This window comes from Calidris pugnax, unplaced genomic scaffold (assembly GCF_001431845.1).
Source record: "Calidris pugnax isolate Ruff unplaced genomic scaffold, ASM143184v1 scaffold5, whole genome shotgun sequence".
NCBI lineage: Eukaryota > Metazoa > Chordata > Aves > Charadriiformes > Scolopacidae > Calidris > Calidris pugnax.
This window is the reverse complement of record NW_015090814.1, coordinates 3,172,899-3,185,568: the sequence shown is the minus strand read 5'-3', so window position 1 is coordinate 3,185,568 and position 12,670 is coordinate 3,172,899. Positions and strand designations below refer to the sequence as shown.

The 12,670-nt window shown below is 38.7% G+C and overlaps 1 protein-coding gene across 1 annotated transcript in view; it reads right to left on the bottom strand.

Moving 5' to 3' along the window:
• The window catches only part of CSPP1 (centrosome and spindle pole associated protein 1), a 71,818-nt gene that overhangs the window by 29,693 nt on the left and 29,455 nt on the right, over positions 1 to 12,670 (bottom strand). The window contains exons 11-16 of the mRNA XM_014939665.1: positions 11,849 to 11,906; positions 8,763 to 8,935; positions 6,811 to 6,932; positions 5,038 to 5,116; positions 4,623 to 4,743; positions 2,626 to 2,773 (exon numbers count right to left, since the gene is read on the bottom strand). Coding sequence (XP_014795151.1) covers positions 2,626 to 2,773; positions 4,623 to 4,743; positions 5,038 to 5,116; positions 6,811 to 6,932; positions 8,763 to 8,935; positions 11,849 to 11,906 — 701 coding nt within the window. The remainder of the gene's footprint in view (positions 1 to 2,625; positions 2,774 to 4,622; positions 4,744 to 5,037; positions 5,117 to 6,810; positions 6,933 to 8,762; positions 8,936 to 11,848; positions 11,907 to 12,670) is intronic.

Sequence of the window (12,670 nt, the reverse complement as noted above, 5' to 3'; positions counted from 1 at the left end):
ATGGGAACAAAAAATTTAAGCAAAGACAAGAATATAGAAGTTCTAGGTGAAATACTAGTCATCAGGAACTCACTGAATAAAAGATTTATTTTGTTTGTGGTTTTTTGCCAGCAATGAATCTTCATAGCACACCTCCCCTCTCCCCTGCCCAAAAATGCTATGAAATGGGAAGATAAACAGTTCAAACACAAAAATGACTGACAAGACCACATTGATAATCACGTGTTTCTTTCATTTCCCTAAAGCTGCAAAACACGTTTAGCTTTAGTATTGGTTATTTTAAGTACTGAATCTCTATTTGATTCAGTGCCGGGTCCTGCACTTGGATCATAACAAACCCAGGCAGTGCTACAGGGAAAGAGTGGCTGGAACTGCCTGGTGGAAAAGGACCTGGGCGTGTTGGTGGACAACCAGAAGAACATGAGCCAGCAGTGTGCCCAGGTAGCCAAGAAGGCCACCAGCATCCTGGCCTGTGTCAGGAACAGTGTGGCCAGCAGGACTAGGGAAGGGATCATCCCTCTGTACTGGGCACTGGTGAGGCCCCACCTCAAACGCCGTGTCCAGTTTTGGGCCCCTCATGACAAGAAAGGACACTGAGGGGCTGGAGCGGGTCCAGAGAAGGGCAATGGAGCTGGTGAGGGGGCTGGAGCACAAGTCTTGTGAGGAGCAGCTGAGGGAGCTGGGGGCGTTCAGCCTGGAGAAAAGGAGGCTGAGGGGAGACCTTATTGCTCTCTACAACTCCCTGAGAGGAGGGTTTATAGAGGTGGGTGTCAGTTTCTCCTCCCAAGTAACAAGTGATAGGACAAGAGAAAACACCATCAAGTTGTCTCAGGGGACGTGTAGACTGAATATCAGAAAAAATTTCTTCATGGAAAGGGTTATTAAGATTTGGAATTGGCTGCACAGGCAAGTGGCTGAGTCACCATCCCTGGAGTCATTTAAAAGAAGCATAGACGTGGTGCTGAGGGACATGGTTTACTGGTGGACTTGGCAGTGCTAACTTAATGGTGGGATTTGATGATCTTAAAGGTATTTTCCAGCCTAAATTCTATGATTCTACACGTTCCCCTGGCCCACTATACTCACACCATTATATATAGAGAGAAAGAAGCCAGAGACTTAAATGCAGTGCCTAAAGCTAAGCAGCATGAACACGTCTATCTGCTCTGGGGATATAAACACAAGCTTGGATCCTCAACACAAGCTTCTAAACTTATTATTTAGGCACACAATCTTTAAAAACCATTTAACCTTTACCTCCTGCCCTCAAACTGCACTGTGAATATAGCCATATGTTGCTCAGGTATCATAAAACTGAAACTAATTATTTATATATAAACTGTTATCCAGTAAGTGTTCCATGTTTTGAAAATTTTCATATTTTATCACCAGATAAAGAGAGGGATATTTTAAAAATCTAATCAGACTTCATCATCATATTCCAATAACAAGAAAATCAATTTGTTTCACATCAGAAATGAATAGCTTTTAAATTGTAAGACTGACTCACTTTAGAAGTTACCACTTCTATTCATTTTGGACCATAACTGCTAACACTTTCACCAAGAGGAAACTGACTGATACCCCTGGATGCGTATGAGAAATGCTTGTCTCAAAGACCACCCTTCACCTCCTCTGGGTAATTCATTAGGTTTTCTCTTTTTTTCCCAGATTAATTGGAAGCATTCAAATTCCTGGGGGTGGGAGGAAGAGCAAAAAGTTTCAAGCCCATTTGACTTCACTTAAATGAGATACCATTAAGGGGATTTCCAAAACTGTTCTATACACTGTGGGAGAGTGTTCAACAAGTGGCACTTAAATGAACTTAGTGTTGATAATTTTATTCTGAAATGTACAAATCTAATTGTGCCTAGTGACTACTATTTTTATTTTAGATAAAATATTGTTGTAGGATTCAGTAGGAGCTAGAATCAGGAATTCAAGTTTTAATCTTCCATCTATCTCCAATTTACTGGAGGGGTGGATGAACAACTTGCCCCCATCATAGCTATCTTCCCGCTCACTACATTCCCATCTTGCCTAAACCAACACTTGGAAAAAAAATAAATCTTAAAAAACATTACTGCTATGTGACTGCTATTTATACAGCCATTTACCAGCAGTATTACTTGGGGAAATTTAAGCAGTTCACTTAGCTTTATATATTTATTCAAATATGCTGCCATTTTCAATGTCACAAGTAGAGCTTTCTAAGCTTAGAAGTGACTTTAAAAAAATAAAAACAATAAAAAAAATCCTGTTCCTGGAAAATGTCTAAATTAAAGTCTTCACAATAAACTTTAGCATATTTGTATTGCAGCTGATTCTAACAGCTTGTTTTCCTCCTCCTCCCTTTACTATTGCATTTGGAATTCATTTATAGTTGATGTATTGTGTTCAACTTGTGCTCTTTGAACAATTCTACTGAAATCAAAATAATTACTCACTTAATATATTCCCAGAGTGCATCTGCTTGAAACAAGTACTTCTATTTTTTAAAAGAACTACCAGTGTAGGTCTAACATACCTGAATAACAAGGTATAACATATCTGAATAGAACCTTTGCAAGAGCAAGAAAACATCAACCTTAAAAAGATCATCATTCATAATTTTGGCAAACGTACTTATCAGATTTCCTTTTGCATCTCTGAGGGGAGCACCACCACCACCTTTTCCCCAGGGGTTATAATTCCTCATTTCTGCTTCTAACTTGGCTTCGTAGCGTTCCTTCTCCTCTTTCTCTCTTCTGCGTCGTTCCTCTCTCTCTCTTATCTAAACCCAAACAAACCCGAATCAGTTGCATGAAAATATCACATTAAGTATAATTTTAATAAGGAGTTAATGGAGCAAGCTATCATTACCCATTTTCCCCATCCAGAGCAAGCAAATTGCAAACATTTCACTGCCTACACTGCAGAGAGTGCATTGACTACTGCTGTCAAAATGTGCATAATCACAAAGAAACATACAGATACACAATATAAGACTATAAATTCCAGAAACATTCCCATCAGACACTCACAGTAGATCAAAAGCCCCATATCCTTGGATCTTGCGATACAGAAATTTATAGTGCTTGGAAATCAAACGGGCAAAATTCTACAATATTACAGCACTTGCTTCTGTCAACCCTACGTTGTGTTTAACCACAACTTAGACTAGGGATGACAGGAGATAAAGACTTAACAATAAATGCCTTAGTAGAATGTTACACAATTCTATAACCACTCATTAATTGGTTTTCTGCATACATTATGATGTACGCAAAGAACACAGAACTGCTCACATGGTTTGTTCTTTTTCTTCAAAATCAGTTTACGTTTATACAACTAAGTCTCCTAATAATTTAATGTAGCATTTATAAAGAGAATACCTATTAAAAAAGTCCAACTTCTTTTCAAGGCTTTTAAAACATAAGCTGCTATTTACATAGCTGAAATATATTAATGTATTTTTCTTAAGTTTATTTCTTCTGTGCATTAGATAAACATTGCCCTTTATCAAGGAGTCAGACAATTTCTTAAGGGATATAATGAGTCAACACCAAGACCCATCTAGCCCTGTCAACTGTTTACAGGTTTGCCTATACAAAAAAAAAAAAAGAATATGTTTTGTTTGCTTTCATTAATTAGCAGCATAATAACCTTGAAAGACTGTCGTGCCACGTCTATTAGACCTTTATGTCAAATTGTGCAGTCTCTCATAACAAGATAAAAGGTACTTCTTAAGACTATAGGAAGAAAATGTCTTCAGAGAAGCACAAGTGCAATATCAGACACTATTCCTAAATGTTTATTTTATTCTTAATTTGACCTTGATTGCCAGCCTTTCTTAATCCCTGTGCACAACCATAATTAGAAGAATATTTTTACAGCAATACTGAAGAAATACATAAAGAAGAATAAGGTAAGAAAATATTAGAGCCACTGAACTGGTTCTAGCAAAATCTCTTCTGAGATGATGTCTTATCATGGTCAAATATATTTTATAAATAAAAACTCCCATAAGATGCAGCAGCAAAAAGCCAATAAAATGAGAAAGGAACTAGGATGTTTACTACAAGACAGGAGACAAGAAATTTATCTAGTCTATCAGAAAGGAAGCTGAAAATAGATGAGACACCACCTACAAACATACTAAAAGTAAACATTAGGGAAGCTTTTAAATTACTGTCCAAACAATCACAAAGAACTCATTGAAATTAGAGTATTCCCAATAATTATAGCAACAATGCTCAAAAGCAGTCTTTCAACAGGAATATCAGAGCAACACAACTAATCCCTTTTTTTCTGCAATATATGATATAATTTTTGTAATATAGTATATAATTATTAAAATAATTATAAAAAACTCCACGCCTGGAACTGATCTGTTTGCTGTCAGTCTTAACATTCACTCTTCCTCTGACAAAAAAACTGAAGAGCTTACTGTCCACCTGAAATGCTAAAATGAGCTAAAGCAGGGTCAGAGGAATAGGAGGAAGGAAGTGATGAAGGGAGGGAGAGTCAAGATAGCTTTTTGTTTGTAAACTAAATAAATATGTTTGAAAGAGTGCTAGAGTTACGACATTATATGTTAAAAAGTAAAAGAAGAAAGTGTCAGAAGCTTTTTTACTCAGTACCTGCTGTTGTAATTCTTGTTGGTAAGATAATGTTGCCTCTTTGGAAGGCTTTGTGTTTTCATTAGAAAATACTCCTGTGCTTCTTTGTCTGTCTCCTGTATTCCTCTGTCCAATGCTACTTCTGAATTAGAAAATCAGACATATAAAAGGAAAACATCACAGGGTCCAGAGGGGGCAAAACTTTAAAAAAATTGCTTGGCAATTTATAATCTCAAACATTTTCATAAAGCCATATAAAAATAGGAGTTGACTGAATTACGGTTTAGATAGAAACCCTTAATTAGAAGTTTGAAGAGTTGTCTTTAAAAGACTTTAATTCAAAGGCATGTCCGTTTTCAGCAAAAGACTCCCAACACGAAAAGCATATTCATACAGATAAATACAAACAAAGAATATGAACACAGATACTACTTACAGAGATGGCTCTACTGGGGCTGGGCCCAAAGGAGGATCCAGATGAGGTGTGGGTTGCATTGCCATCATACCGGTACCATCTACATAAGGGATGAAAAACCAAACAAAATTACTATTTTGAATGCTCAAAAATAAACTTTTGCCACTACTTAAAAGAACAGAACTCACCGCTCAAACTCTGTGACTGCAGAATTACAAACAAGATTCTCAACTTCTATAACAAACTTAAGTAATCCTTAACACTCCCTAAAGCAAGAAACACAACGCCAAGGTATAAATCTATTCCTTAAATTCAACTAAATCCCTTTAAAACTGACAAATGTCTCCACTGACCTATTCTACAATGAACTAACAAAAAGAAATAGCTTTAAGACAACCTAACTCTCATATGTGAATTTTAAGTATTAAGTTCTTTAATAATCTAAACTGTTAACCATTTTAACCTAGGGCTTATATTGATACAAGGGTAAAAAAAAAAAAAAAAAAAACAAGCAAGCAACTAAACACCAAAATAAAACACACAAAACAACCCAAACCTACACCAAAAAAAAACACCACAAAAACCCCTCAAACTTCTGAGAGTTGAAACCGTGGTCTGAAAATAAGATTACAAAAAAAAGGCAAAAAAGGTGCCTGGAACTTAAAAAAACCAAACAAAAAGAAAACCACTTTCTCAAACCGTAAACTATCACATTTCAAAATAGGGAGAAATTTACACTGACAAAAAGAAAAACCCTAAAAAATTTTGCTCTTAAATCTCTAGCATTCCTGAAATTCCCCAATGGATACAAATCTCATTCAAAACAACCAGTAAAAGAGTTACTGTAAGGTTTTTTTTCCTCCTTTATTTTAACTTGGATCGCACCTGGAGTATTGGGTCCAGCTCTGGAGCCCCCAACAGAAGGACATGGACCTGTTGGACAAGTCCAGAGGAGATACTCAAAAGATGAGTTGACATGGTGCTCAGGAATATGGTTTAGTGTTGGTTTTTTGGTTTGGTTTGGTTTTTTTGTTGGACTAGATGATCTTAAAGGTCCCTTCCAACCTAGGCAATTCTGTGATTCTGAGGGCCCTGAAGATGCTCAAGAGTGCTGGAGCACCTCTGCTATGAGGAGAGGCTGAGAGAGTTGGGGTTGTTCAGCCTGGAGAAGAGAAGACTCCAGGGGGACATTAGAGCCCCTTCCAGTCCCTAAAGGGGCTCCAGGAGAGATGGGGAGGGACTCTGGATCAGGGAGGGGAGTCACATGACAAGGGGTAATGGTTTTAAACTGAAAGAGGGGAAATTTAGATTAGATCTTCGGAAGAAATTTCAAATCATCATGAAGCAGTCGAAGGGTAGATTAAAAAGGAGTTTTTAAAATAAAACGTTTGATTACTTCATACAGTCCCTTTAAAAATATTTGAAATTATATCTGAAATTGTAACAACACCTAAACATGTATTACAATATGATTAAAGCAATTTTAGAAAACAATGTTTAATTATCAAAACTATGAAGAAAATTATCTGGTAGGAGTAATGGCTAAGTAGCTTAGACTAGAGCTTGTTCAAGAGATGAACAAGATTTCTGGAGGTCATAGCCCCTGTTGTGGTTGGAGAAAACTACTTCATTCAAAACTAGCATTGAAAAAAAAGGCTACTTTTCATTCAACACACATCTAAGAAATGGGTTTAAGTTGCTGTAACTAATTCTACATCATTCATCATTTAATTAGATTAAAAGCAGTGAGCCAAACCACTCTTACAGCCAATCCGACTAAAATCATCAACTTACAATATGCAAGATTGGGATCCAAGGGATTCCTTGCCCCGTAAAAGTAATACGCGTCATCGTAAGGTGTTCTATAGTTGTCTGTCAAAACTGGTGGTGGAGGCGGCGGCGGCATCGGCGCAAGCCTTAAAGAAAAAAAGGAAGACAATTTTTTGTTTTGTTGCACAACTGAAAGAGGAGAAGAAAGAGGAGAGAGGAGAAAAGAGAGAGGAGAAAAGAGAGAGGAGAAAAGAGAGAGGAGAAAAGAGAGAGGAGAAAAGAGAGAGGAGAAAAGAGAGAGGAGAAAAGAGAGAGGAGAAAAGAGAGAGGAGAAAAGAGAGAGGAGAAAAGAGAGAGGAGAAAAGAGAGAGGAGAAAAGAGAGAGGAGAAAAGAGAGAGGAGAAAAGAGAGAGGAGAAAAGAGAGAGGAGAAAAGAGAGAGGAGAAAAGAGAGAGGAGAAAAGAGAGAGGAGAAAAGAGAGAGGAGAAAAGAGAGAGGAGAAAAGAGAGAGGAGAAAAGAGAGAGGAGAAAAGAGAGAGGAGAAAAGAAAAGAGAAAGAAAAAAAAAGAATAAAGGAAAAAAAAAAAAGAGGGAATTCACTATAGGAAAACTCTAGATTTATCTCAGCCCAAGACCTCTCATTAGTGCCGTGCAGGAACAAGTTACAATAAGTCTCAGTAGGAAATGAACCTTCCCTTAGGGAGTAGTACATGATGAACCCACACTATTCCAAGCCAAGGATTAGTCTCTGGTCAAAGAGCAAGTGGCACAGTCCAGCTTCAGCCACATGCCTAAAGCTCCTTCTTTCTCCCAAAACAGTTTAGTCTCAAACATTGTGTCTAGTGGCAGCTCTCCTTGCCTACACTGCATTCCTGAGCCCACCCCTGGGAGATGGCTTAATTAACAGGGGCCAAACTCATGGCACACCAGCCTTCTAACAATACGGACACCACTGGGCATGCACCCCAAGCACCCTCACATATGGTTCAATATTACACCCACAGCCATCATGGTTATCATTTTTATAGTATGACTCTTATCCTACACTGGGAGTGTTGACCTACTTGAGCGTAGGAAGGCTCTACAGAAGGATCTGGATGGGATGGATTAATGGGAAGAGGCCAATGGGATGAGGTTCAATAAGGGCAAGTATCAGGTCCTGCACTTGGGTCACACCAAGCCCATGCAGCACTACAGGCTGGGGACAGAGCGGCTGGAGCTGCCCCACAGAAAAGGACCTCAGCGTGTTGGTCAACTGTTGGCTCAACATGAGCCAGCAGTGTGCCCAGGTGGCCACAAAGGTCACCAGCATCCTGGCCTGTGTCAGGAACAGCGTGGCCAGCAGAACTAGGGAAGTGAACTGTTCTGGGCACTGGTGAGGCCCTGCCTCGAGAACTGCACCCAGTTTTGGGCCCCTCACAACAAGGACATTGAGGTGCTGGAGCGTGTTCAAAGAAGGGCAACGGAGCTGGTGAGGGGTCTGGAGCACAAGTCTTGTGAGGAGAGGCTGAGGGAGCTGGGGGTGTTCAGCCTGGAGAAAAGGAGGCTGAGGGGAGACCACCTCACTCTCTCCAACTCCCTGAAAGGAGGGTGTAGCCAGGGAGGGTTGGTCTCTTCTCCCAAGGAACAGGTGACAGGACAAGAGGAAAAAGCCTCAAGTTTCACCAGGGGAGGTTCAGGTTGGAGATTAGGAACAATTTCTTCACTGAAAGGGTTGTCAAGCCTTGGAATGGGCTGCCCAGGGCAGTGGTGGAGTCACCATCCCTGGAGGTATTCAAAAGACAGGCAGACATAGTGCTTAGAGACATGGGTTAGTGATGGGTTTTGTCAGTGTTGGGTTGATGGTTGGACTTGATCTGAAAGGTCCCTTCCAACCCAAGCAATTCTATGATTCTACACAAGCACCCACTCAGTAGTAATAAGATGCTCAGCACCAAGCTTATTTAACATGCAAAATGAAGATGATGGCAAAGCACCTGGGGGCTGCTATTTCACCAAGAGTGCTGGCCAGGCCCCTGTGAAAGTCTTCATTCACCGGAGAGGCTGAAGGGACAGGCACTGGAGTTTGGAAAGCCACCCTAGGCCTTTCAGGGGGCACATTCTCTTCAGAAGCTCTGGCTGTCAAGCCAAACTGCTTCAACCTATTTGGCTGAAGAAGGAAAAAATACAAAAAGAGAGAGGAAAAAAAAAAAGCAATTACTTTGTTATTACCAGGAAACCTTCTGAACCTCCATTTAGGCTGCGTTAACCACTTCACTGGGCCCCAACTAGCTGTTCAAATTTCTAGTAATTGCATATTTTTTTTCTTGCAAGGAGTTCCTGGAAATTTAACACTACAAGGAAATCCAGCGTGTTTATCAGATTTACAAAATCCAGCCTCTATGGCCATGGTTTCAGGAAGTACATGGTCCTAGTTATTACTCATGATTTTAAAAAATCTATTTATGCAGTGGCTGTAGATAACCTGTATTACAGACAACCGGTTCCTTACACTGACAGTATTACCATATTATTTATCAGAAAAGTTTCTAAAACACACCCCCTCACCCCAAAAACTATAATAGCTCATAATCAGTAAAAATAAAAACAAACACACACTGAGACTTCTTCCAATAAACATTTCCTTGCAATACTGTTATTTTATTTTTTGGATTCCTTTGATTTTATCAGCTTTTCCAACTGTAAGAATTACACAATTTTGAAGGATTTTTGTTTTGTTTTTTTAAAGCATCAAATGTTTATTGATAACTGGCAGCCTCAGAAAAAGGTCAAAGGCAACATGCAGGTAAGGCAAAGGCATGCAAGTCGGTTAGTTTCAGAACTATCCTATCACACCCAGAAAGCCCTTGTACCAGCTGCTACTCATAAATATTTTAAGGTTCGTTTAAACCAGTCAATATAATAGAAGACCAGAAAAAAAATCATACATTATGTAAGTAAAACAGATTTTCTTTCCGAATTTACTCGTCCTAACATTGTAGTGTTTTGATTAACATGCATACAGAGAAAGTAATACCAGCAAACAGCTAAATATTAATTCTCTAACAGCAAACCATACACCCTACAATAGAGAAGTATTTCAGCAAAAGATTAAATCTTTACCTCCTCATCACTTAGCTGCAAGACAGTATACACAAGGCAGTTAGTACTCACCAATCATGAACTACAAGCATTAAGAATCTCAAATCCTACTAGATGTGAATATTTGCTTATAAAGTTTAACTTCAAATTTCTAGATGTGGATACAAAATTAGACAATAAAAATGAGCCACAGCAATTGAAAATTACAAAGCAGTCTACAGACTTTTTTTTTTTAAACTTGTGTTTTCAAATCCAGTGTCTTTGAGCAGGAAAACACTGGAAACAGCCTTTCTCACTAATAATTTTGATGTGAACTGTTCCCAAAGCACCCCAGATTTCAGCTCTGTGGCTCATTTCAGATGTGACTCCGGTACTCACTTCATCCTGGGGATTGTTTTCTTTCAAACAAGCACTATATACACCAGCCTACATTTATAGATTCTTAATCAGGCATTGCTATTTAACCAACCTGTAATTAATCAAGAAATCTACCTAATTAGAATCCCTCCCCAAGAGGCAATTTAAAGCTAACAGCGACTGCAGCTTAATGAATGCACCAATTCTACTTAATTGAAGGCTTTCAGCTAAATTAATGGTTTTAAAACATTGTACATGCCCTGGACTTGCTCTGGATATAATTTTTTTCCTACAACAGGCCCTTTTCAGTCTCTGGCTGAGATGTGTAAGGTCTATGGAGTGCTTCATGAAGCACAGCTTGCTCCTGCCTCCTCAGCTTTGATGAAACCAAACTGTTTACACTGACCTCAGAGCCCGCTGTGCACTTGGTTTTTCCCTCTTTTCCTGCCTGGCTCCCAGCTGTACGCTCCATCCCTCTCCCTTTCACCATCCGAATCCCTGATTAGCCAACTGACCTCTCTAAGCCAATGAAATTAGCAAAAAAGACATAGGTTTTTGCCAGTTAACCAAGCTGAATCAGGTACCAAGAGGGATCAAACAAGGAGGAGGGATACTTCAAGCAGAGAGGGCAGGAACACGCAGCCAGGGCACTGGTCAGTGTCCTCCTCATTTAGGGTAAGAATTTTGATTCAGCTTCATGGCTTATCTGTGTGGCATTCTCAGCCTCCTGCCTCACATGCTGACAAACAGCATCTTCCAGCTAATCGTTCATCTTCATTTTCTGGAGCTCCTTCCGTCTCTGCTGAGCTCTCCAGAAATGGCACCAATGATAATTTAACCACTTAAATTAATAACCAGTTTGTTCTTCCTTGAGAACGTTACCCATCCTACGATTCCAGCAGTCAATCTCAACTTCACCCAAGATGTAAAGGCTTTGGGCACTTCACAGACACACGTGCAAATCATACTGGTTCTATGACAATCAGTCTGGTACTAATGTTACTAGTGCTGTCAATCTGCTCTCTCATACATGCTAATTAAAATTCTCAGTACAATAATCACCTCGCTAAGGAAGTGGAGACAGCAGTAACTCTGTATTAAGCCTCACAAGCAACACAATATTAAGCCTCTTGCTTTTCATAAAATCCTAGAAAAAATACTACATATGATAGTTTCAGAAACCATTACAAATCTGAAACTCCAAATTGCTCCAATGAGATCGACTCAACTGCAAAACAACTGGATTTCTTTATTTTAAGTGAAAGAGAGCAAAAATATTCTAGAGCATCCTTTCCATTCCCAAAGGCAGCAATGTGTGCATGTACTGGCTACCACTGCAAAGTATTTTTTTCCATGATACCCACTGCTTGTACAAAATTTCCACTTGGTCACAGCAAAGGAAAACGTTCAATAACTGCCATGAAAATATTTTCCTCTTAAGCTGAAAGCCTGTGTTACAACCTTATCATCCTTGGCTTCAATTTTATTCTATGCTAATGACCTATTAGGAAAAAAAAACACAGTTACCTATCTATAAAAGCCCTACAGAGTTTTGTGACTGAGCAACCACAGTGTACATGTAATTAAAAGTCTATATAGGTGAAAGAAAAGCTGAGTTCTTTACCTTCTTTTCTGGGTCTTGAGCTCCAGAAGCAGCAACTGAGAGCTCAAGTTCTTTCTCACTGTTTTTGTTTTAAAAAAGAAAAATAAATTATCAAACCAGAAAGCAGTAACAACTATACTCATTCTTTCAAAGCACAAACATCACAACTCTGTAGTTAAAATAACTCTGAAAATTCAGGCTAGCAGAAGACATGATTCCACTTGATTTCTTCTGGAGTCAAGAAAGAAGGATACTGTGTATTATTTGTAAATAAACACAACTCTTAAGAAGTATCTGGTGATCATCTATTCTGCCTAATAAAAATTCAACTTCATAAAAGGTCAAACCACCACATTGCTTTTAACTACAGCCTTTCAGGACATTCCTTAAGAACTGATCTTAATTCACATTACAGCAAAAGTTCATAATAAACTTCATTTTCAATGAAGATACATTTTCAATTTTGCAAAGTAATTAGATAACCCTCTACCAGCAAAAGAGGTAACTTTAGTTAGAGCTTCCTTACCCTTAGGAAACTAAAAATAATTTTTTAAAAATGAAAAATATATATGTTTTTTCCTTTGTTCCATTGAAACCTGGGGATTTTGTTTACTAAAAACTAAAGTTCTCATGCCAACAAGTTGAATTGTATGCAATATTACCTAGTAGCTGGAATTCCTTAGTTATGAAAATTATTCCTACCACATTGAATTAACAAAATTCCTTTAAATTTCAGCCATTATCTTTAAAAACGTAGTAACTTTCCATTACCGTCTCTTATTCCGCTGTTGCTCAGCCATCTGTTCTATCAGTTCTTGCCTGTATTTCTCTTTTTTCCTTTGG